General features: G+C 34.6%; 4 protein-coding genes across 5 annotated transcripts; 1 reads left to right on the forward strand and 3 right to left on the reverse strand.

The window, feature by feature from the left end:
* Nucleotides 1-594: 594 nt before the first annotated feature.
* LOC145051658 (uncharacterized) lies at nucleotides 595-3,302 on the reverse strand. 2 transcript variants are annotated; one of them, XR_013683756.1, is made up of 3 exons: nucleotides 1,878-3,302; nucleotides 1,228-1,796; nucleotides 595-1,132 (listed from the first exon to the last, which is right to left on the reverse strand). XR_013683756.1 is itself a non-coding variant. In XM_078999523.1 (2 exons), the coding sequence occupies exons 1-2, from the start codon at nucleotides 2,080-2,082 to the stop codon at nucleotides 1,351-1,353; spliced, it is 651 nt and encodes a 216-aa protein (XP_078855649.1). In that variant the 5' UTR covers nucleotides 2,083-3,302; the 3' UTR covers nucleotides 595-1,350. The 2 variants fall into 2 exon arrangements, 1 of the variants encoding a protein (XP_078855649.1); XM_078999523.1 differs by having other exon boundaries at nucleotides 595-1,796.
* A 3,738-nt stretch (nucleotides 3,303-7,040) lies between these two features.
* Nucleotides 7,041-8,066, forward strand: LOC145054430 (thionin-like protein 2). Its single transcript, XM_079002629.1, has 2 exons — nucleotides 7,041-7,463; nucleotides 7,763-8,066. Exons 1-2 carry the CDS (start codon nucleotides 7,142-7,144, stop codon nucleotides 7,837-7,839), a joined length of 399 nt encoding a protein of 132 aa, XP_078858755.1. The 5' UTR covers nucleotides 7,041-7,141; the 3' UTR covers nucleotides 7,840-8,066.
* Nucleotides 8,067-9,741: 1,675 nt separating this feature from the next.
* LOC145054431 (nuclear pore complex protein NUP50A-like) lies at nucleotides 9,742-11,794 on the reverse strand. Its single transcript, XM_079002630.1, has 2 exons — nucleotides 11,679-11,794; nucleotides 9,742-11,026 (listed from the first exon to the last, which is right to left on the reverse strand). Exon 2 carries the CDS (start codon nucleotides 10,966-10,968, stop codon nucleotides 9,910-9,912), a length of 1,059 nt encoding a protein of 352 aa, XP_078858756.1. The 5' UTR covers nucleotides 10,969-11,026; nucleotides 11,679-11,794; the 3' UTR covers nucleotides 9,742-9,909.
* Nucleotides 11,795-14,141: 2,347 nt separating this feature from the next.
* On the reverse strand, nucleotides 14,142-21,093 carry LOC145054432 (coatomer subunit beta'-2-like). The gene is made up of 24 exons (XM_079002631.1): nucleotides 20,865-21,093; nucleotides 20,691-20,711; nucleotides 20,548-20,609; nucleotides 20,290-20,344; nucleotides 19,831-19,867; nucleotides 19,408-19,733; nucleotides 19,183-19,314; nucleotides 18,956-19,104; nucleotides 18,807-18,875; nucleotides 18,557-18,707; nucleotides 18,383-18,448; nucleotides 18,065-18,253; nucleotides 17,814-17,954; nucleotides 17,617-17,691; nucleotides 17,066-17,242; nucleotides 16,904-16,995; nucleotides 16,706-16,822; nucleotides 16,496-16,610; nucleotides 15,907-15,978; nucleotides 15,626-15,822; nucleotides 15,430-15,523; nucleotides 15,239-15,345; nucleotides 15,002-15,131; nucleotides 14,142-14,574 (listed from the first exon to the last, which is right to left on the reverse strand). Exons 1-24 carry the CDS (start codon nucleotides 20,865-20,867, stop codon nucleotides 14,446-14,448), a joined length of 2,706 nt encoding a protein of 901 aa, XP_078858757.1. The 5' UTR covers nucleotides 20,868-21,093; the 3' UTR covers nucleotides 14,142-14,445.
* Between the last annotated feature and the right edge of the window lie 504 nt (nucleotides 21,094-21,597).

The raw sequence follows: 21,597 nt of genomic DNA on the forward strand, positions 1-21,597 counted from the left end.
TCTAAAGAAAACAATAGTAAAATAGAAGGATTTTCTCTAGTTTTACAAGACTAGAAACTTAACTAACACTTAAACTAAGCAACTAACAGCTAAGCAAGCAAAAATTAACCAAATTCAATAGTAAAAGAGGCTTCTGTTTAGGTTCGAATCATTTGATCATATGGTTGATTTTATGGTAAATGCATGGATTAATTTTTCTTTGGCTACCAATTAAGGTGATTAAGTTCACGTTCGTTATTACTAGTCCTTAGAAAACAGATTAATTTAAGCAGTGGTCAGATGTCTAAATTAATGAATTTCCTAGTTTATTAATTCGGGTTAAGTAAGACTTGTAGTGGTTAATTAAATTGGTCGTTCAATTAACCTCTTGTTGATGGTTCGTCACACAAGTTCACACATTAATTTATCTATTTTATAGTTAACCCTAGTTTCACATTCGTTATTCCTAGGCATATAACAATGTTCTCACATAAATCATACGAAATTAGCAATTAAGAGATGTTCATGCAACTTAATATGTTGGTTAATTAACTGAAAATAGTTGTAATTAACATATAAGGTTCTTTAACAAGATTAACAAAACAATATCACCAAATTAAATTAATCCTAACCATAAAATCAATCCATATTCACGAAATCATCTACCCTAAACAGAAGACAAGGGTTTTAGTTTATAATTACAGCAAAAACAAACTCAAAAACGAAATCCATTGGTTTAAACATGGTTCAATCAAAAGTTTAAATAAGAGTAACTAGAATTTTCCTTAATCCTCCTCAAAATCGAATGTAGGGTCAATTCTTCACTTTCCAGAGCTTCCATCGTGTTCTTAATCACAACTTGGCCTCCAAGGGTTCCAGAGAAGTCGTTGGTTTCGGGCAGGAATGTCATATTTATAGACTTCTGGAAACAGGGTTGACTCGCCGAGTCCAAGTATAGACTCGCCGAGTCCTTCATTAAAACTCCGTGTACGGAAAGGACTTCTATTGCTTCGCGAATGTTCGATCCGAATCGTTGAGTCAGGGTATTGACTCGCCGAGTGCTTCAAGATTTTTGACTTTTTCCTCTTTATTTACTTCTCGAGCTCCCGATTGTTATTTACGCTTCCTTTTGCTTCCGAGCACTTCTTCTAGGCTGAAAATACAATTTAAACGTAATTAAGCACCTTTTGTTCCATATTTGCAATAAAATAGTCAAAAAGTATTAATATTCTATACAAAATATATTACTAAATATGCACATATCAGCAACCCGTGCCCCACTACTCGACGAGCAGGGGTAGAAGGAAACCCAGGAACCATAGTTGCTGACATGACGAGCTGCTCAGACGCCCCTTAACAACCCTCAGACTGTTAAACGTCATCATCGGGTATCACAACCACAACATCAGGACTGGAAGAGATCGAAGACATCAAACGTGCAAATCCACGCCTCTGCATAACACGCCGTCTAATCTGGCTAGAACCATCTCTAGGAGAGGGTTCACCAATTGCTTGGACAACCTTCTGCTTTGCCATGGCACGACGAACACTTGACACGATCCCTTCCTTGCTATCTTCCACCACTTTGTCGGAGGGTCCCTCAGTCGGCCGAACTATTGTCGTGGGCGAAGGAATGACCGGAGCGGGTCTGCTTTTCGTCATTGAAGAGCTCCCCAAAGGTCGAGCCACCGCAGACGACGGCTGACTAAGGCGGCGAGGCGGAGGAAGGGTCTCATGCAGGTTCACCACACGGTGCTCCAACTTCCTCTGGTACCGTTTCTGTAGGACGACATCCATGGAAACGGAACACTCAGTACCTGTGAAAGCGATAACCAATCAAACGGTTAACATATATAAAAAAGGGATGGGGAGGAGGAGCAAGAGAATAGCAATACTACCATTGGACACAGTGAAGAAAACCGACATTTCACCACGGGCACGCCAGCTTGGGCTCATCCCAACACCAGCAAGCAAGACCTCCCGTAACCCGTTGGCATCTATGTCACACCCCAAAACCAAGAACGGCGGAAACGTTCTGGGGCGGAGGACGTCATGTAAAGTATCACAACACAGTAAATGAAAATAGCAAACAACATCATCCATTGCATTAAATATATAATTTTAATACAAGCGTGTTTTGTACAGTTTTTAGACACCAAAAATATAAGGTAAATCAAAATAATAATATGATGAGTCTTGAATGCGCTCCATCATCTCAAAAGCTGGCATCGGTACCTGACTACTGATGACCTGAGAATACAAGTTATTTTGAAAGAGTTTCTCAGCATTAAGCTGGTGAGTTCATAAGTGTTTTAGTGTCGGTGTTTGTTATTGAAAACGTTTGAACCTGTCGCAAGTATAAGTTGTAAAATATATGTAAGTGTTTGTAAAAGTTTGAATCTCTCAGAAAAACCTATATTTTCTATTAAAGTAGACTTCTACCAAGGCTTAACTGTTTTGTATGCTTGTTTGATGTAACAGTGTGAAATTTCCCAAGTGTAACTATCTTTTAACAAAATATAGTTTGTACATTAAAGTTTAAGTGAGGTTATCACTAAAAATGAAATGGGTAAATCATTGTAGTACTGTAGTTTTGTATTATAGGAACTACTGTTGTACTAACTACCTTAAACCGAATTTATATTAAGGTAAAATGTGATAATTGCACCATACTATCGACTGATAACAACGACATAAAGAACGGTCGTAATAACGGAATGACGTTTGGCACCCGCAGACCTGCAGGTCCGGCTGTAGCTAGCAACAAGGTGTAGGATAGTCAATCCAGTATAGATCTATACGCAAACTCAACGCTCTCCCTCCAAGAGAATTCTGGCTGCAACTCGGGCCATGACATTTAAGGCATGCTCCGATACAGTGGATCACAATTGTTAACGTATTAATGTAAGGGTAATGTTTCTCGTTCTAGTATAGTTGTATATGTTCTCATAGTATAGTTGTATATGTTCTCATGAATGAACCGACTCATTGATCTAGCAGTTGTAATAGTGTGATCCTGTGTTACCCCGATGGTAACTTACTAATGGTGTGTCTAGTACGTATGAATATGGAAGTACTTTTATGTCTATATATGTATATTTGATATATAATTAATATTGAAACGACCTTCGGATGGTCACCCGAAATTCCACCAGACCACATCCAAATCGAGGAAAAGGAAATAGGGCAGGTGGCTTTCCTAAGCCCTTTAAACATTATTTATACATCTATACATATATGGGCATGCAAATTATAAGTAGTAAAACAAAGTTTAAATTAAAAGCATTTGATAAGTAAAAGAGTTTGTAAAACATTTTGAAGTAAAACAGTTTGATAAACAGTTTGAACAGTGATAAAATCATTGGTTTCCTAGTTATTAATCACATGTGATTAATGCAATCACATGCGATTGAAGCAATAACTATAAGTATTTAACATGTATCCCCCCCATACAATATTTAAACATTTAAAATCATTTCAAAGGTTGATTTAAGGGGGTATGAACTCACTTGATTGAAGTGGTTGATTTGAAATAGTCTAGAGAAAAATCGAGCAGAACTTCGACAGGAAGAGTTGAAAGCGGGGGAAAAATCTCGGGATTCTCGGAAATCTCGGGAACACAAAACCTTCCTTCGGGACTTGAAGGTGAAAACCGGGGCTTCAGGAGGGCTTCGGGAGCTTAACCGCAGAGTTTCAGCACGAGAGATGGAAGAATGGAGCACCTAAACCCGGCACCCCAAGAGTTCTATTTATAGGGGCATTTCTGGTGTGCCACGTCGTGGCTAAGGTTGGCCACGTCGTGGGGAGCAAGCCTTATCCCCTTCCGTTAATTGGACGCCCTCAGTCACTTGCCGGGTCGCGGCCAAGTTGTGCCACGTCGTGGGGGCCTGACCGCCTCGGATTTTGGACCCCGAACTTGTAAAATCCGTAACTTTCGCATACAAGCTCCGTTTTCGACGTTCTTTATATGCACGCGTAGCTGGAAAAAGTTATCTACAACTCTCGTTTAGACTTCATCGGCAAATTTTGACTTTATTTTTAATTATTTATTTTTAACGGGCCAGGACACGAAAAGTCCGTTAAAAATCCATAACGTCTTCATCCGGTGTCCGTTTTCGACAGACTTTTCGCCGTTGCACTACTAATGTTGAGACCTCAGATTCTCATTTAGGTTGTTTCGGTCAAAAGTATCTCGAGCTCTATTTCGAGTTTTTACCTGTCTACTGCTATACCCGAATCTTGAAAAAATCATAACTTCCTCATCCGAAGTCAGATTTGGACGTTCTTTTTATGTACGCTCACGGTTTGAGGTTATCTATAACTTTCATTTAGATACTTAAGGCTAAAAACTATTGTATTGAAACTTCGCGTTTTTCGTTTAATCGGTGTTGCCGGTTTTGCCGAGAATCTTCGGTTGGTCATAACTTCTTCGTTATAACTCGAATTTTAGGGTTCTTTATATGTACGAAAACCTTGATACGATTCCTACTACTTTATTTAACCCAAATAAGATTTTAGGAACATTATATTTTGACCTAAATTTGATTGGTTTTACATTACATTGTCTCGAAATATCGGGTTGTCACAATCTACTTGAAGAGTCTTCAAGAAATCAACAATGGTTTGGTTGTGAGGAAATAGCTTGGGAGTGACATCGGAAAAGTTGTTCGTTCAACAGGGATCTCGATCGAGTAACTCCCGATTGACCCAAAACCATTTCACCTGCCAGTTTTTTGGTGTCTTACTGTCCGGAACAAGGTTGTGCCCCCCACGACAAGCAGAAAATGTGTATTTGTCGCCGGTAGCCCCAAATCGAAAGAAGTATTTGAAGACAAAGAAGTTCGGGATGATGTTGTTGGCTCGACATATCATTTCAAAGGCCACCATTTTATGAACCGCATTAGGAGTCAACATTTGGACGCTACATCCGTTACGGCGGAGGAGCTCCTCCTGGAAGTCGGTCAAAGGCAAACGAAGGCCAGCGTCGAGTATTTTTAAGTAAACGTCGACCTTCCCGGACGGAGGGGAGGTGATCACGGCACCGGGAACAGGGAACTCCACCCCGTCGTCCGGAGACAAACCATACGTCTCCTGTAGGTTGTCGAACTCAGACGCGGTGGCAACAAGACCAGTTGAAGTTGCCATAGCAAGAAATCACTGGAAAAAAGAAAAGGAATATAAAGTGTAGAAAGAAAGTGGGAAAAGATGAAGAGTTCCTCCCAAATATAAGAAAAAAACAGAAGGCGAGACTTTTCAAAAAACCTGACAAGTGACGTAACCACCAGAAGGGATAAGTGGTCACATCGCCGAAATTGAAGCGACAAGCGAACGACTTCCCAACACGTGTAAATGACCATTAAGTCAAGAACATCATGGCTAGCTAGCAAACACTATGACTACTAGACTAGGGGACTTGATGGCGCGCCTCCTAGCGCAGGCCAGGAGTAGGATCCCCAGGTCAAAGGATCCTCCAACCAGGCCCAACCTGGATGCCCCAGTAAGAGCTCTAGCGCCTGAGCGTCCCCTCAGGGCAGGATGCCTACGCGAGAAGTCTGGCATCGTCAAGAGCACCCCCACTACAAGACAAACACAATGGCTCCAGGCGAGAAAGAGTATGCCCAAAGCACTAAAGTCGGAGCCAATCGTTGACCCCGACACAACATGGGACACGATTAGCCAATCAGAGTAATGGATCCTGTCAGAGCTGCAGTCTCTGTTCCCCGTACAGAACAAAGAGGATCCTTAGTATAAAAGGGCCTTCGCCCTACCTTGAGAAGTAACTGATCTCTCTTCAGATACCTCCCACTGACTTGACCGTCGGAGCTTCCTCTCGGGAAACGACTGACGGCCTTCTTTGTTGTGACTTTGCAGATTCCTCCGACGATAGCGAGCACTTTGAGAGTCGGTGGTCGGAGCCAAGGTCGCATCAACATTATATTTTAAGTCTTCATTTTAGGTGGCCACGACGTGGTGGAGCCTCACCATGGCGTGGTGAATTTTTTTTGGTTCGCAGGTTTTAATGACCTGCTATGGTGTAGCCATAAGTGCCAATGTCGGCCCTCTGGATATATTTGTAGGATATTAGATGTCTTTGTGACTCTTGCATGATATGTATGTCAAGTGGGGCCGATGAACGTCGCGCGGAGCAGGGCCCGACGTATGTATGGCATGCAATATTTTGGGGAAATCACTAAGCTTTGTGCGTACGGTTTATGTTTATGTTTCAGGTACTTTCGGTCCCAATGGGAAGAGCTCGACGTGATTGCATCATATCCACTGGTGTTCCGTATTTTATGACTTGTTTTGTACCCTGATAACTATTTGATACTTTTCTATACTTTGATGGGCTTTTGGAATGAATGAATGGTTGTTTTGGTTGACTTAAAACAAAAATTTTTACTTTGTAAATTTTGAGACATTACATCTGGTGTAAAAAATACGGAGTCTTAAGTCAATAAATAAGGAGGATGTTACTTATCAAAAACTTAGTATTTAAGTTAGTAAGTGTTTTTAATATTCCTTTATACAAACACTTAAAATAGTTTATTACTATAACAAACCATAATAAATATAAAAGTAATAGTTTATTATTATAAGCCAATAAACACTTTAAATAATAAATCACAAACACCCCTTTAGAATTTAGAACTACCGTTAGAATAAATATAAAAGCAATAGTTTATCAAACAAATACACAAATTTTTTCCATAAAAATATATTAATGTCACATATAGGTTCTAATTGAATTATGAAGACATAGATTTAGATTATTAAAGCAAATGATCATATATGTTGATCAGCCAAATATATATAATTACTTGTTGCTATTTTTTTATCTTTAAGTTCACCCGTGACCATGTGTAGACTTTCTATGTGAAAAATTAATTGTAATGTTATTTTTATTGATTAATTATTATATATACCTATGTTATTTTTCTATATACAAGTGATACACCACTGTTTTTAACCATCACATTCAGAGAAAAAAACAAAATGGTTTCACATGCACTAAAAGTCTTTTATATATATATATATATATATATATATACATAATTTGATTATCCAAACTGGATAACTTTACTCTCTCTCTCTCTATATATATATATAGACAGATGGCCCATGTGAGCTTAAGAGGAAAAGTGGAAAACTAAAGTGTGTGAAAATGGAGATGAAGGGGTTATATTTATTGAAGCTTGTGGTGGTGATGGCGATGGTGTTGGGTGGTTGTAGGGGTGATGTGAACTCCTTCAGAGACTGCTACGGCAAATGCTTCATTTTCTGTATGATCGAACCCGACAAAAGCCTCTGCACATGCACCACCCAATGCCTTAAAGAATGCATCTTTCCATCTCTTCCTCCTAAAACAACCACCAATTCCATGTCCACTATTCATCATCATCATCCACATGCACAAAACCTTGCTTACTGCAAGCTTGGCTGTGCCACTTCCCTATGTTCTAACTTCAGCAAACCAAACAATCCAGGTATATATCCACTATACACATATACATTTGTATATATGTGTAAAAATCTTGAGATTTTATATATGGCCTATGTGATTTCTTTTCACTTACATATATAGATGTTTTGATCATCAATGATCACTCTAGCACGGAGAGTGGACTATTGAATATACATACACATATATGAATGTATCATTTTTGGAATAATCTAAGTAGACAAAAGGCATAAATATACATATATTCTCATTTATTTGTCCCCTTGACATTATTTTAAAAGGTGAAATTACATATATACTCGTGTTACGTTTTTTTTTCTACAGATGGGAAGAATGTGGAGAGCTGTGTGGGGTCATGTTCAGACAAGTGCACTATGAGTTACTCATCTTCACCACCTTGAAAAACACTGTTTTGAACTACAGTTGATTCTTATTTTTTTTAATGTATTATTTTGTTTTCATTCCTTTTAATGTATGAAAAAGGATTACCCGGGTGATTGTATAAGTCATTATTGTTGTATTGTTTTGTATTTGAGGAGTCAACTTTGAGATTTTATTTGCAATGAGATTGTACACGTCCATGTTAGATGGATAAATTTAAATTTAATTTGATCATGTTCATTGTTAAGGGATTTTGGATGTATGTTTTGAATGCGATGTGATTATGTAGTACGATAATTAATAAACTAAATCATATATAATCTATGATAAGATAAGCTATATTATATAACTTGGATGCTTTTTTTTTTTCCATTTTAAAGTTGAAATAATCAAAACATATATATGATGTAATCTTGTCTTTATTTGACCCGTGAACTTGGGTGCGTGCTGTGCTGCCCGTGAAAGACAAATGATAGCATGCGAGGAAACCTAGAAGTCCATAAAACACACGGACCAAGATTCTATTTTTATACAATAAAAAGGGCTGGAAATATAGACTCATCGGACAAGAACAAATTAACCAAAACAAAAACACTCAAAATAATGGAACCGGACCAATCTAAACCAGACGAACCTTCATACAAATTTGGCATCTTTTTTTTTTTTTTTTTTTTTTTGTAAAAAAAAATCTGAAACGACATTTCAAGTATAAAAAGTAAGTTGTAGGAAAAAATTGGTTCTTTGGTTATATAGTTGAGTCGAATCTGGTTGTTTGGTTTTGTGAGAGTCTAAATCCAATTTTGCACACCCCTAGCAAATGAGCCTCAATAGACTCAAAAGTGTGGGGCTTTAATCGAAGTTGATTCAGGAACTTAATAAGTCTTCTTAATGCAAGCCATGTCAATCTCAACCATGTCGAAGAATGATTAAAGCTAGAGATATGAGATATCAATCTCAACAATGTCCAACAAAACACCCTCGATTTAGAAACATCAATTATAAATACCTTTATAAAACAAGTGATTCAAATAGAATGTCTCGACTTAATTGAGAGACACATACATGAGACTTTCCATATTAACTTTTTTACCACTTCAATCGACAAATTAGGATGTAATCTTGGGCATTCAACGGTTAGCTTCATTAGGACCAATGCAAGTCAATTGGCAAACCTAAGTGATGACGTTTGAACGGGAATGTGCTCATTTTTCATTAGGGAGATCACTGGTATCTTTAAAAGCTATGTTTAAAACATTTAAACAAGGACAATGAGTGTTTATTGAATTAGGATGTTTCAAAGTACTTAGGGTGGGTGTCATAAAATCGAAACTAAATAACTCACACTCACCCGAAATCAAATAATGTTTGAATTATTTGGTTTGGGTTTTCAATTTTTGGATAATTCAATTGGTTAGCCGAATATGGATAGTCTTATTTGGATCATTTTCCCCTTATTTGGCTATTCTTTTTTTTCTTTTTTTTTGATACACAAACTTGTGTTTTATTTCAGTTTAACTGATCATTTTCTGGACTAAATAACAAGTCCAACATGACTGTTTGCAACTTTACATTGTGTCCAAAATAAAGTCATTGAAGTGAATCGGTAAATTTTACCAAAATGTAAACTAGTATATTACTTAATAAAATAGCATTTGAGATTATTACCAAGTAGATAATTTTTATAATGCAAAGAAACGTATGATAAACCAAAAGCTATATTTGTTTCCTACTTTGTGAATGAAAAACAAAATTGATTAGACTGAACCTTATTTGATTTGATAGTAATATTCAGGGATCATACTCAAGGATAAAAAGGCTCATGTTAGCATGGAAATACAAGATAACAGACACAATTAGCATTCGATGCTGGATGAATTTAGGAATTGGAAAAGCTCATGTTAGCATATGCGAGAAGCCCACTATGAATAGCAACAGATTGGATAGAAATGGGATCATAGGATATAATGTTTACATAAAGAAAAATAACTCCTAAAATCTGTTTTCATTAATTCAACACCTCATATGATATGGCCTTGAAAACAAAAAGGCAAGCAGATAGATACCTGAGAGATGAAAATGGCATTCATTGTTCATGGAGAATTTTCAGGGGTCTTCAAAGATGAAACAGCTGTTGTTGTATCTGTATTGCCTTTGTGTTGTGTAACCATAGCACGAAACTCATCAACAATGGAAGAATCTTTAAACTTCAAAGCAAAAGTTGAAAGGCTATCTTTCCCTTCTTCACCTGTACTATTCAAACAAGCAAATGTGATCCCTTTCTTTTCCATATTTGTCAGTTTCATATCAGGAAAGATACTCGCATTCAATATCAATCTGTAATTCCCTCTAGCTCTCATCACAAGTCTGGCTTTCCCAATTCCACTTCTTGAAACATTCACTTTCAATTCCCCTTTCCCACGTTCTTTCCACCCTCCATCAAGAAACTCAAACAGCACAGAATCTGCTGTGAAAACAGCTCTTTCATTCTCCTCACCTGTTTCCACGTGTACTTCTTGCATGGATTTGTTTCCCTCGCTTTTCTCAATTCCATTGCTACCAAAAGAAGGGAAACTTGGATTCTCACTTTTTGTAATTGAACCAAATGAAAATGATGAACTTGAAAACCCTGTTCCTACAAGCCCAGTGAAGGCATTTTGGCTACTTGAAAGGTGTTGGAATGAGCTAAAGCTGGTGCTTTTTTCATCATTTTCAACTTTGTTGCTTTCAGTTTCAGTCTCTTTTTTCGCCTCACATTCAGCCTCCTCTTTTTGGATTTCAGGTTGTTGATCAGCACCATCTTCTTGATTTTCAGTTTCTTTTTTTGCATTATCTTGAGATTCTATTTCCACCGCTTCTGAAGCTGTTTTTTCAGTTTCTTCAACATTAGTGAGTGTAACAGGAGTGGGATCTGTAGGGGGTATTAATTGGATTGATGCAAAAGGATTAGATGAAGGTGCAGATGGTGTTTTTCTGCGGACTTTTACAATTCTTCTATTGGCTAGTACTTCTTCACTAGCTTTCTTGAATGTGCCTGGTTCTTGATCAAGAATATCATCTTCTTCATCATCAAGACCAGGGTTATCTCTTGATAATTCTCTTCCAGCAGCTCTTTTCTTGGATGGTGGAAGTGTGTTTTCTGTGTCCCCCATCACAGAATATTCAAATCCAACAGTGCTATTCACAGGCTGGAGATAAAAGAATTATATTCTGCATGATTTAAAGAAGAAAAGAAAAACAGTTGTATATTAGGATTTCTAATGATGTTATGTAAATTGCATAGAGATAGAAGAAAAAGTTCTGGTAATCTCAGGATGAACTAGAGAACACTAGTACAGAAACAGAAACACATATTATGTAGCTCCATAGTATATTTATTATATAAACTTGAATAAACAACCATATTAGACTATTAGTAATGTTAAGAACGAGTTATCCACACGACAAAGCTACTGAAACCTTCAGCAATGTTTCAACAACAGAATGGCTACTTATCTATCCCCCAGTGCTTCACAAAACTTCTTTTGCACCTTTTAATGTAATTGAACATTGAAACATGCTACGGCATCGTATCCTCATTCCTCAAAGACAAATTTAAGGAAAGCAAAGAAATTAGGGATTTTAACCTAATCTTACTCAGTTTTCTACTCTTCCAGGAAGATATTAAGTAAATTAACAAGACAATCGAAGAATATAGCATCACAACTAGTAGCAACGAGACGGGCAACTACGAACATTGCCACGATTAAAAGAATAACAACAAGAATCGTAACAAAGTTCAGCAGAAACTTAAAATCAATCTATTGGCAACAAATCCACGTCCAACGATTACTACAACAAGGAGGAAGACGATAATTTTTACCTTGAAAGTGGTCCGATGTGGAGCTTCTATGCTTATTTTTGCCGTTGTTTCAAGTGTGTGCGGAAGCTTGTGTTTATATACATGAACCCTAGGCTAAGGAGTAGAATTGGTTAAGACATAAATCATATCAAATTAGATAGGGAATAATACACCTGGCACCCTGCTTTTAGGCCGATTACTAATTTAGTAAATGTAATTTTCATTCATTTTTAAAGAGTTATTTTTAATTAAATAAGTAACTTTATTTAAAAAGATAATCACAAGAATACAAAATAAGATTAATATTTTTTGGGTTGTTTATACAAAATAACCATTAATTTTGTATGGTAAATTGTCATACTACTTTTTAAATGATCTCATAACAAAACAAGAATTGAAAATTACACTGATATATATAAATTTAAAATAATAATATAACTGGTTACTACTAATGTTGTATAGATTGAGATTTTACCTAGCACCATTTTTAGCTTTGTAAGTTTGTGGTCATAAAATCAATTGAGATCATAAGCTAGTTTATCATAAGCCAAAACGAAAAGGTTGGTTCAAAAGAAAATTTTGTTAAATGTGAGGATTTTTTTGGGAAAAATAAGCTCTGAGTTTTTTTGATTTTTTTTTTTTTTTAAACTGGAAGATTATCAGTTAGCTTGTTAAAATGGTTAAATCGAAAAAATGAAGGGTTTTTTCAGAAAATAATAAGTTGAAGTTTAATACGTTAAAAAAGAAATCCAAAATATAAAGATTTTTATGATATAAATCTTAATATTTCGTTATAATTGAAATACCCTCTATATGGATAGCTTGGAATGATCATTTAGAAACACTTTAAAATTGGTTTTAGAACCATTTTAGTAAATAAATTGTGTAAAAGTCTCATAACTTCAAATGTTTTAAGAAATACACAAACACATAACAATCAATATAAAAGATATTGTAAGTGCATAACTATTTGAAACATGTTTACGTTAAAGTCTTCTAAGGTACCGTTTGGTACATGGACCGGATAGAATAGAATTGGACTGAACTGAACTAATAATATTATATGTCCAACGTTGGTTTAACTAGTACAAGACACCACAATACGTTAAAATTACAAAATTATTCTCTCTCTCTCTCTCTCTCTCTCTCTCTCTCTCTCTCTCTATATATATATATATATATATATATATATATATATATATATATATATATATATATATATATATTATCTCCAAAGCATTAGACCTATGGATACATCCACCGCCTCTTTTATCTTTTTTCACCATAAGATTTCCTTGCTCTTCGACCATGGCCTCTCAAACAACCAAATATCCAAATATAATATTATAATGATTAGAATTGTAATTTCCGATTTAAAACAATCAGTTATACAATTGTAATTTGAGAGTAATTTTCACCAATCAGTTCCAAGTCCAAGTCGGTGTAAATTGCAAAATATTACATTTATTATATATAAATTAGCTTACAACGTTTCTTTTCCTGTCAAATGTTAGAAACAAAAAAAAAACCATGATACAAAAAACTCTGTGAATAGAAATCGATCACGACGTCGTGCTGCTATGATATTAATTTCAAAATATTATCTATCTTACTTCTTCTTAATATGAACTTATTAGTGATATTAATTTCAAATAATACTTGTGAATCGTTGTTATATGAATTGTTGATGGAGACATAAATAGAAGATTATGCAAAAGGTGTTTATGTCGTTATAAGTCATGTTCCATCTTATTCCACCCTTTTGGGTGGGACTAAAATTTTATCATTTAGTCTCATTGACTTGGTCAATAACTTATTTTAGTTCTATCTCATTCACACCAAACGCCTTCTAAAAAAATCCTGTTTCGTTCTATCATTTCAGTTCCGCCCACCAAACGCTTCCTAAATGTTGTCAAGTTCTTTGATCTCTAACTACTAAATCAACTAATAATTTGAGCAAGCGGCAAAAAAAAAAAATTAAAAAAAAAAAAGAAAGAAAGAAAGAAAGAAAGAAAGAAGAACATGGGGTTTGGGGAGCATAATAAGTAAATGTGAGGATTAGACCTTTCTAAAATAATATGTAAAAGGAACACAAATCAAACATAATAACATATAATACCCAACCCAATTTTCCTTTTCTCAAAACTTGATCAAAATCTTCAAACTCAAAATTTGGAGAAAAACATTACATAGATAAGAGTATATTGTTATAACCTTATAAACTTCAAGGGGTTGATGGTTAGATGATGGTTGGTTTGAGGTTATTTGGACGGAATTATAATTTTTCTGTAAATATAATAAATATGGTATAAAATTCAAACCAATCAGATTCTAATTCAAACAATGTGTAGCATTAACAAGTTAATCAATTAGTATAGTTAGAAACCATATAAAAAATATGTAATTACTAACTTGGTAAATCAAAAAGATTAGGTTATATGAGTCCAACAAAAAAAGATTTACCTTAGATAAAACAATAGGATATCCTGAGCAAATACAACTGTTGAATGCATGAAGAAAACATTATTTGTTTTGTATCTAACCATTTTAGCTCTTACAAAAAGAAGCCTAGCAAACCCAGACAACAAACACACTACAATGAGATGAAACAAAAAAAAAAAAACTATATGACTGTTGGTTGTTTCTCAATTCCCACACCTATAAAGTATAAAATGTGTCTACAAATCACAATAAAAATGGCATCAAAAAAGAATATATCGACTGATAAAACATCTACCAACTCTTTGTCAAAAAAAAAAAAAAAAAAGAGGCTCATTCACTCACTCGCTCACTCTTTGTCTTGGTCTTGGTCTTGGTCAGCATCGTTTCCATTAACAAGTACAGCACCATCAGTAGAATCATTATCCATGCCCGCACCACCTTCTTCACCATCAACAAATTCATCCTCCGTTCCATTCTGAAATGAATTTTCATATCATATATATGTAAATACTATAATTTTATATGGTTTTTAAATATCATATGTAAATAGTAAATGCGAGATATAGTTTTAACACTTCACAATTATAGAATTATTAATTACAGAGAACTAAAACAATGAACATGAAAAAAAAAAAAAGAGAGATAAAATAAGATTATAAATAGAAAAATACTTTCTAGCAAATTTTAGAAATTTTAATTAAAATCATTCTTAAAAAGGATTTTGTCATTAAAAGAAATATATATATATATATATATATATATATATATATATATATATATATATATATATTACAATGGAATGAACAAATCCAGTCACACCCACCAATTCCGTAGTATCAAGAAGTCGCAATTACATAGATCTCTTCATGGAAATATGAAGAAGAAGAAGAAAGAAAACGTACCTCATGATCTAAGCCTCCATTTTCCAATGGTTCATCAACATCCAATTGCATGTTTTTAAAAGTCTCCACTAGATTCATATGTGATCTATCAACATAGTTCACATACTCCACTGCTGGAGGATAACTACCCCTACACAACAACATTATTATGATTATTTATAAAAAAAAAAAAAAAAGAAACACATTTAAACTTAAATCCATTATAATATATAATGTAAGAAGAAAAACAAATGAAACCTTGTCTCTGCAGCCTTTTCTTCGACCTCAAGTGCAATTTGCCAGTCCTCAAACATATTTGGGTACTCTTGAGGATCCGCTAAAGATTCTGCAGCTTTCTGGTTAACCTGTTTGAATTTTGATATATATAAATATATCCTAATTCTAATCAAACAATAAATATGAAAAGGTAGTGGAATTCCGAAATTAACCTTGTTAAGGTCTTTTCTCCAAAGGGCAACTATCTCTGAAACCTTGCTGGGAAGATAAGATCGTGCCATTAGAGCAGCTTCAGGTATCCGATTGCTGGAAGGACAGTAATATTTCAGAAATTGAATTTTTATAAATGTTAAATGTGTTTTATTTTATATTATAAAATGGGATGGGATGATTAATTAAAGGGGTGACCTGTCAATTAACAGCTGTAAACAGTCTTCTAATTTTCCCAACATAAAGAGACAAGCGAATGTAACGTTGTTTTTTCCGTTTTCTTTAGCAAGAGATGCAAGTTTTGATATCTCTTCAGCATCTCCTAAAGAAGAGTAAAGAAGTAATAAACCACTCAAATCGTTTGCATGTTTCAAACAATCCTCTGCCATGTCCAACTGCATTCCAATCATAACATATTGTTAAAACAAATAATAATAATAATAATTGAAAAATAATTCAATTTTTGAAACGAAAAATACCAATCCAGCAGACATGGCTAATTCACCCAATTGCTTCCATTTTGACTCGCTCTCTACTACTAGTGCAATGTCCTGCATGAATCAAGAAAAACTTAAATCATTAAGTATACATATTAGCTCTTGATATTTGATAACTAGTCAAACGGAATGGAGTTCAATCATAGAAATTAAATAATTTGTCAGGAGAATTGAAAATTTGAAGGAATCATAATCTGTTAAGTCTTTGGTTGGCAAAAAATGGAATGGCAAATACATATATAATTAAATTTTTATTTTTATTTTTATTTATTTCAGTGTTCATATAATGAGGAATTAAAAAATGTTATTTATATAAACAAATTTTTTGTTTTTATTTATTTTAATATTATATAACAAGGGTATTTTAGTCTTTTAACGAAAAATAAATAAATAAACGGAATTGAATTCCTTCCACCCTCCTAATGAAATCCAGCAAACATAGAAATTGTAGGACTCCAACGGAATTGAATTGCCTCTATTTAGCAACCAAACATGCCATGGAATGGAATCTCAAATAAATTCCAATTCCATTAATGCCCTTAGTTTTTAATTAAAGAGCTATGTATATTACCTTGGCAATGTCAAGTTTACCAAGCTGAATGGCCAACTCAAATCTATAATCAGGGTCTGTAGCAACTTCCAAGGCCTCTTCAACCTTGCCCCGTGACTCCAGAAAATGAGCAACACTATTGAAGAAAACAACCAGAATTTGTTTATAAAAAATATATATATACTTAAGATATAAATTTTGGTAATAACAATATAATATATGAAACTCTACCTATTATAATGCTCCTTTGGGATTGAGGGTAAAACTCCATTAGCTCGTTCTATGTCTCCACGCATCACAAGTGTCTTGTACTCGATTAACGTCAGAAGCAAAGTGTATCCAACGACACTAAAATTTAAAAAAAAAAAAAAAAAAAATAGCATAAATGTTGATTACAATTGTTTATTTAAGATTATTATACCCACTCACTTGAATTCTTTGTCAATGAGATAAACCCTGCTCTGATTAGCAAGATACCCAAGAAGATACATAGGTCGATCCAAATGGAACATCGTGTTAACCTGAAACAAATGTCACATTAAATAATTTTAAATAAATATAAAAAAGTGTAAGTTGCTATTATAATACTACCTCGCCACCAACACAATAGTTGAGTCTCCATGAAGCATTAGTGTATATAAAACAGTCTCCAACCCATAATCCAGTTCTAACTTTTTCATTTACTTCAAATAGAAGTTCAAAGGAATCTTCAATTCCTTGATCATCTACAGGTCTTCCACTATCCAGATGTGCTGATACTACATCACGCTGCAACATAACAAAATTTATTTATTAATCACATTTGACAAAACCGTTTTCTCCCATTAATCGGTTTTGAAAACGATAAAATACAGAAAAGCAAAACTAACTTTCAATTTTGACCAATTTAGCCACTGAACTACTGTTATGCTTATTATAATAATAGTTTGATGGCTAAATCAATATTGTAAAAGTACATTGTGTTTTTCTGTATTTTACCTTGATATTAACCCGGGTAACCAGCAAAATGTTTTTTTTTAAGTATTTAATGGTCTAATTACTATAGAAAATAGTCAAATGGCTAAATTGATATAATGTTTTTCTGTATATTGCCCTTTGCACGAATGTAAATGGAGAGAAATGATAAAGATTAAGGATCTTACATTATATTTTAGCACGTAGAATAATGAATCACTGGAAATTGCCACCAAATCACCACTATCAGCCCAGTATAGGTTCTAAAAATGAAGAAAGAAAAACAAAAACAATGTTGTTTCATACACTTAAGTGGAAGTGGTAACAAAAAAAAGTGATATGGTAACAATATAAGCAAAATAAAGATAAGGGTAATAATTATTACTTTGACATTAACATCAATCCGTTGAATCAATCTGCACTCAGACCAATCATAAAAACATATAAAATCATTTGAGCACATTGCCAGCAAAGATCCTCCATATATTCGCTCAGCTGAAAATGTCGGCCTGATACTCTTCTTTTCCTGATTAATAAGACCATCCAAAAGAATTTTAAAAAAAAATGAATAGAAATGCAAGAAGAGGGGCAATTTCGTCATTGATCAAAAGCATTAGGTCCAGGGAGTGCACAAACCTGGAAAGATTTGTTAAAAATCTTGATTTTAGATGTGCTCTCTCTAACAGCATACTCACCATCTGTTGACCAAACAAATTCCAAAGCAGAACCAAAGGATCTATTTCTCCATGCTAAAGCTGTATATATAATGTATTCACCATCACCACATACAACCACAAACCTCCCATTTGGATTGTGCTTCAAGCTCTGAATCAAAAAAAAAAGACAACAACAATGACATAATCAACACGATTACAAACCTCTTGTCACCATATCTGATATTAGGGTTTTAGGAAGAAGAAAAAAAGGCTATATGAGGAAACAAGCATAACTTACTTGTGGGTAGAGATCACATGTTCCCAACTCTTTAACTCCTAAAGGTAACCTCTCTCCATCAGAAACCTGAGAAGCAAAGCAAAGAGGGCAAAAAAGTCATTTCACGGAGAAAAAAAAAGAACAGAAAAGAAATTATTATTTTTCCATGTCTTTGTAGGAAAAAAAAGCCCACACCTCATGATCAGCACCCACGCTTTTGATGTTAACAGTCTGGATCTCATTATGCTTAGACCATATAATTTTTCCACTATTATCCATGCTAACTACAGGCTCCTCGCGACCAATTTTCACCATTATGGTTCCTTCATCATATCCAATAACAACCCTGTATAGTAGATCAATCTTATGATAAGAAACTTGAATATGTCTTATATGCAAACACTAGTGCTAAAAATGCGAATGTGTAGTTAGAAAGCATACTTACCTTCGTGAACCTTTCATGCACCCAACAGCCCAGACCCTTTCAAGTCCATAATTCAATGTGTTCTCTAGTCTGCACCAGAAAAAAAAAATGGGGAATAAGGGGCAACCATGTCATTTGTAACCCTCAAGCATTAATAAGAACTTAGTTACCTATAAGTGGTGGAGTGCCATATACGTACAGTACCATCCTCAGAACCTGTAATAATTATTGGGAGTTCAGGATGGAAGCATACAGCAGAAACATTGTGTGTGTGACCTTCTAAAGTCTGGACACAACTTTTGGTTTGATAATCCCACACCTGTTTCAAATCTTTATTAGCATAGCCATACATACAGATTGGAAAAGAACATAAAGATTATAATTTATAAGCACAAACCTTAGCAGTGTGATCATCTGATCCAGTAATTAGATAGGGTTTATCGCCCCCAGTAAAATAATCCACACAATTCACTCCTTTGAGATGTGCATCAAGTGTGAAGTTAGGATCAGGTGAGCCAAGATTCCAAATCTAGAACAAGAAATAAATAAAGAGGCAATGACATCAGCATTGCTGAAAAGACATTTTTGGATGATGGATTAATGTAAGAACTCTTGAAATTACCTTTATGGTACGATCAAGGGATGCACTTGCAAAAGTGTTGGTGTCTTTTGGATTGATTGTCACTTGCATCACATAATGGGAATGGCCCTCAAAAATTTGAGTACAAAGCCAGTTCTTTTCCCAATCCCAAAGTTTTATAAGCATGTCATCAGATGATGACAATACATATGGGAGGGTGGGGTGAACAGCAACACATCTAATATAATCTGTATGTGCCTCATATACTTTGACTTTATCCATTGTATTGTAATTGTATACCCGGATATACATGTCATCTGCACCTGCAACAACCCACTGCTTGCGTGCTATGAACTTTGCTGATCTGACTGTGAAGAAATTATAAGCATCCAATATCAGATATAAGTTTCTGGGGTACAACCATGAATGGGAATAGATATTATAATAGAAATATCAATCACAAACCTGGTAACTCAGTAACCTCAAACGATTTTGCCATAGTCTACAACAACAAAGACCAAATAACTTTTGTTAGCTAAGATTCAGTATATATCTACCTATAATTATGTCTGTCATCAACAGTTTTGATTCTCATTCCTAATAAGTTTGTTAGCTAGGCTTCACTGTAAATCTAAATCGTGACATTCTATACCAGGCCATGGATTTAGCTACATATATACAATGGGTGAGGAAAAGTGGAAAACTATTCCAATTTATATTATAATGAAAATAATTTGAACCCATAATTGTGTGCTCCTCAATTGTATCCAACTGCATTTCTAAAATACATGGATAGGAAGTATCATGGGATAAACATGAACTGATGAACATATGTATCTTTGAAGGTGCCTGATGATCTTCATTGCAGTATATCACTTTAACTAGACCTCACTCTTACTTTGAATCATTAGAATGGTTTCATACCTGAGACTGGTAATCCCATATGCAGACTGTTCCTGAATACAAACTTGTGAGAATCCTGTGAAGAGACAGAAGTAGACACGTCCATCAATAAATAAACATATAAACACTTCATCACAAATTCACATTGAGGCTCAAAGTTAAGCTATTAAAAATATAGAAGCCATAACCAAAAGGAGCAATGTCAGCCAATTTCAGAACAAGAAAAACAGTTACTAACATACATACTGGTATACTACTATATGACATGTGAATCGTTACCATGGTTCCGTAGGATGCAGGTCCACCGATTTTACTCTTTCTGATCTTTGAGCAAGCTTCCTCTGCACAAAAAATAAGTACTTATCATTATCGAACAAATGTTTAGCAATAATATCAACACAAATTGAAGTAACTAAAAGTACCTTGATATCGAGCCTGAGAGGCTGTCCCAGAGCGAAAAAACAAACACCAACAATTGAAGTTCCAACATTAGTAATGTGATTGAACAATGATAAAATGTCAATTCATCAAAGATTCAAAACCGGATCTACACTACAACACCGAAAACGAGAATCAAGTAGAAATTGAAAGCTCACCATTGTTAGAAATCAGAATTAAGCCTTAAATCGATTATTAGCTCCTGAACCCTAAGATTCGAGTGAGCGATCCAACAAAACAACTCGAACTGAAAACGATTGAGCAACAATGAATATCCTTCCAAATTGAGCGATTTGATTGAGATCGAGAGGTTCCTTGTGCTTTTGTAACAGCGCCCCTGTGATTCCTGAGCGAGGGATTGATGAAAGGGGGTGGGGTTTGAAGATACAAAGAAATACAGTATAATTTTGTTTAGTTTTTGCTTTTTATTAAATGTTTAAAATGAAAATGATTTATTGCGTCATCTTTGGTTTGCACCACCGTTGCTTGATCGATCCAACCTGTCAACTTGTACGGCAAAGATCAAAATCTCCAAGTTAATATCTTTTACCTATCTCGGTCAAAATAAGGCCTAAATCACGATAAAACCTATATTAACCATTTTTTTACAACCAATGTAAAGTAGTAGTCATTTTTGTTGATCCAATATATATATATATATATATATATATATATATATATATATATACTAGCCGTTTACCCGCGCAAAGCGACGGGCGACAAATAGTTTGTTTCAACAATTAATTTCTTTTCGATGGAGAATGATTATTTTCAATTCAATCATTAGTTTGTTTTATGAAACATGTCATATTAAAAATAAAGAAAATTCATGAAATGACCAAATTATAGGGTGTTGAGTATTTATTTGGATGAAAAAAGATATGGTCAAAA

The sequence above is a fragment of the Lactuca serriola genome, chromosome 5 (genome assembly GCF_051521515.1).
Source record: "Lactuca serriola cultivar US96UC23 chromosome 5, Lser_US96UC23_V15, whole genome shotgun sequence".
Taxonomy (NCBI): Eukaryota; Viridiplantae; Streptophyta; class Magnoliopsida; order Asterales; family Asteraceae; genus Lactuca; species Lactuca serriola.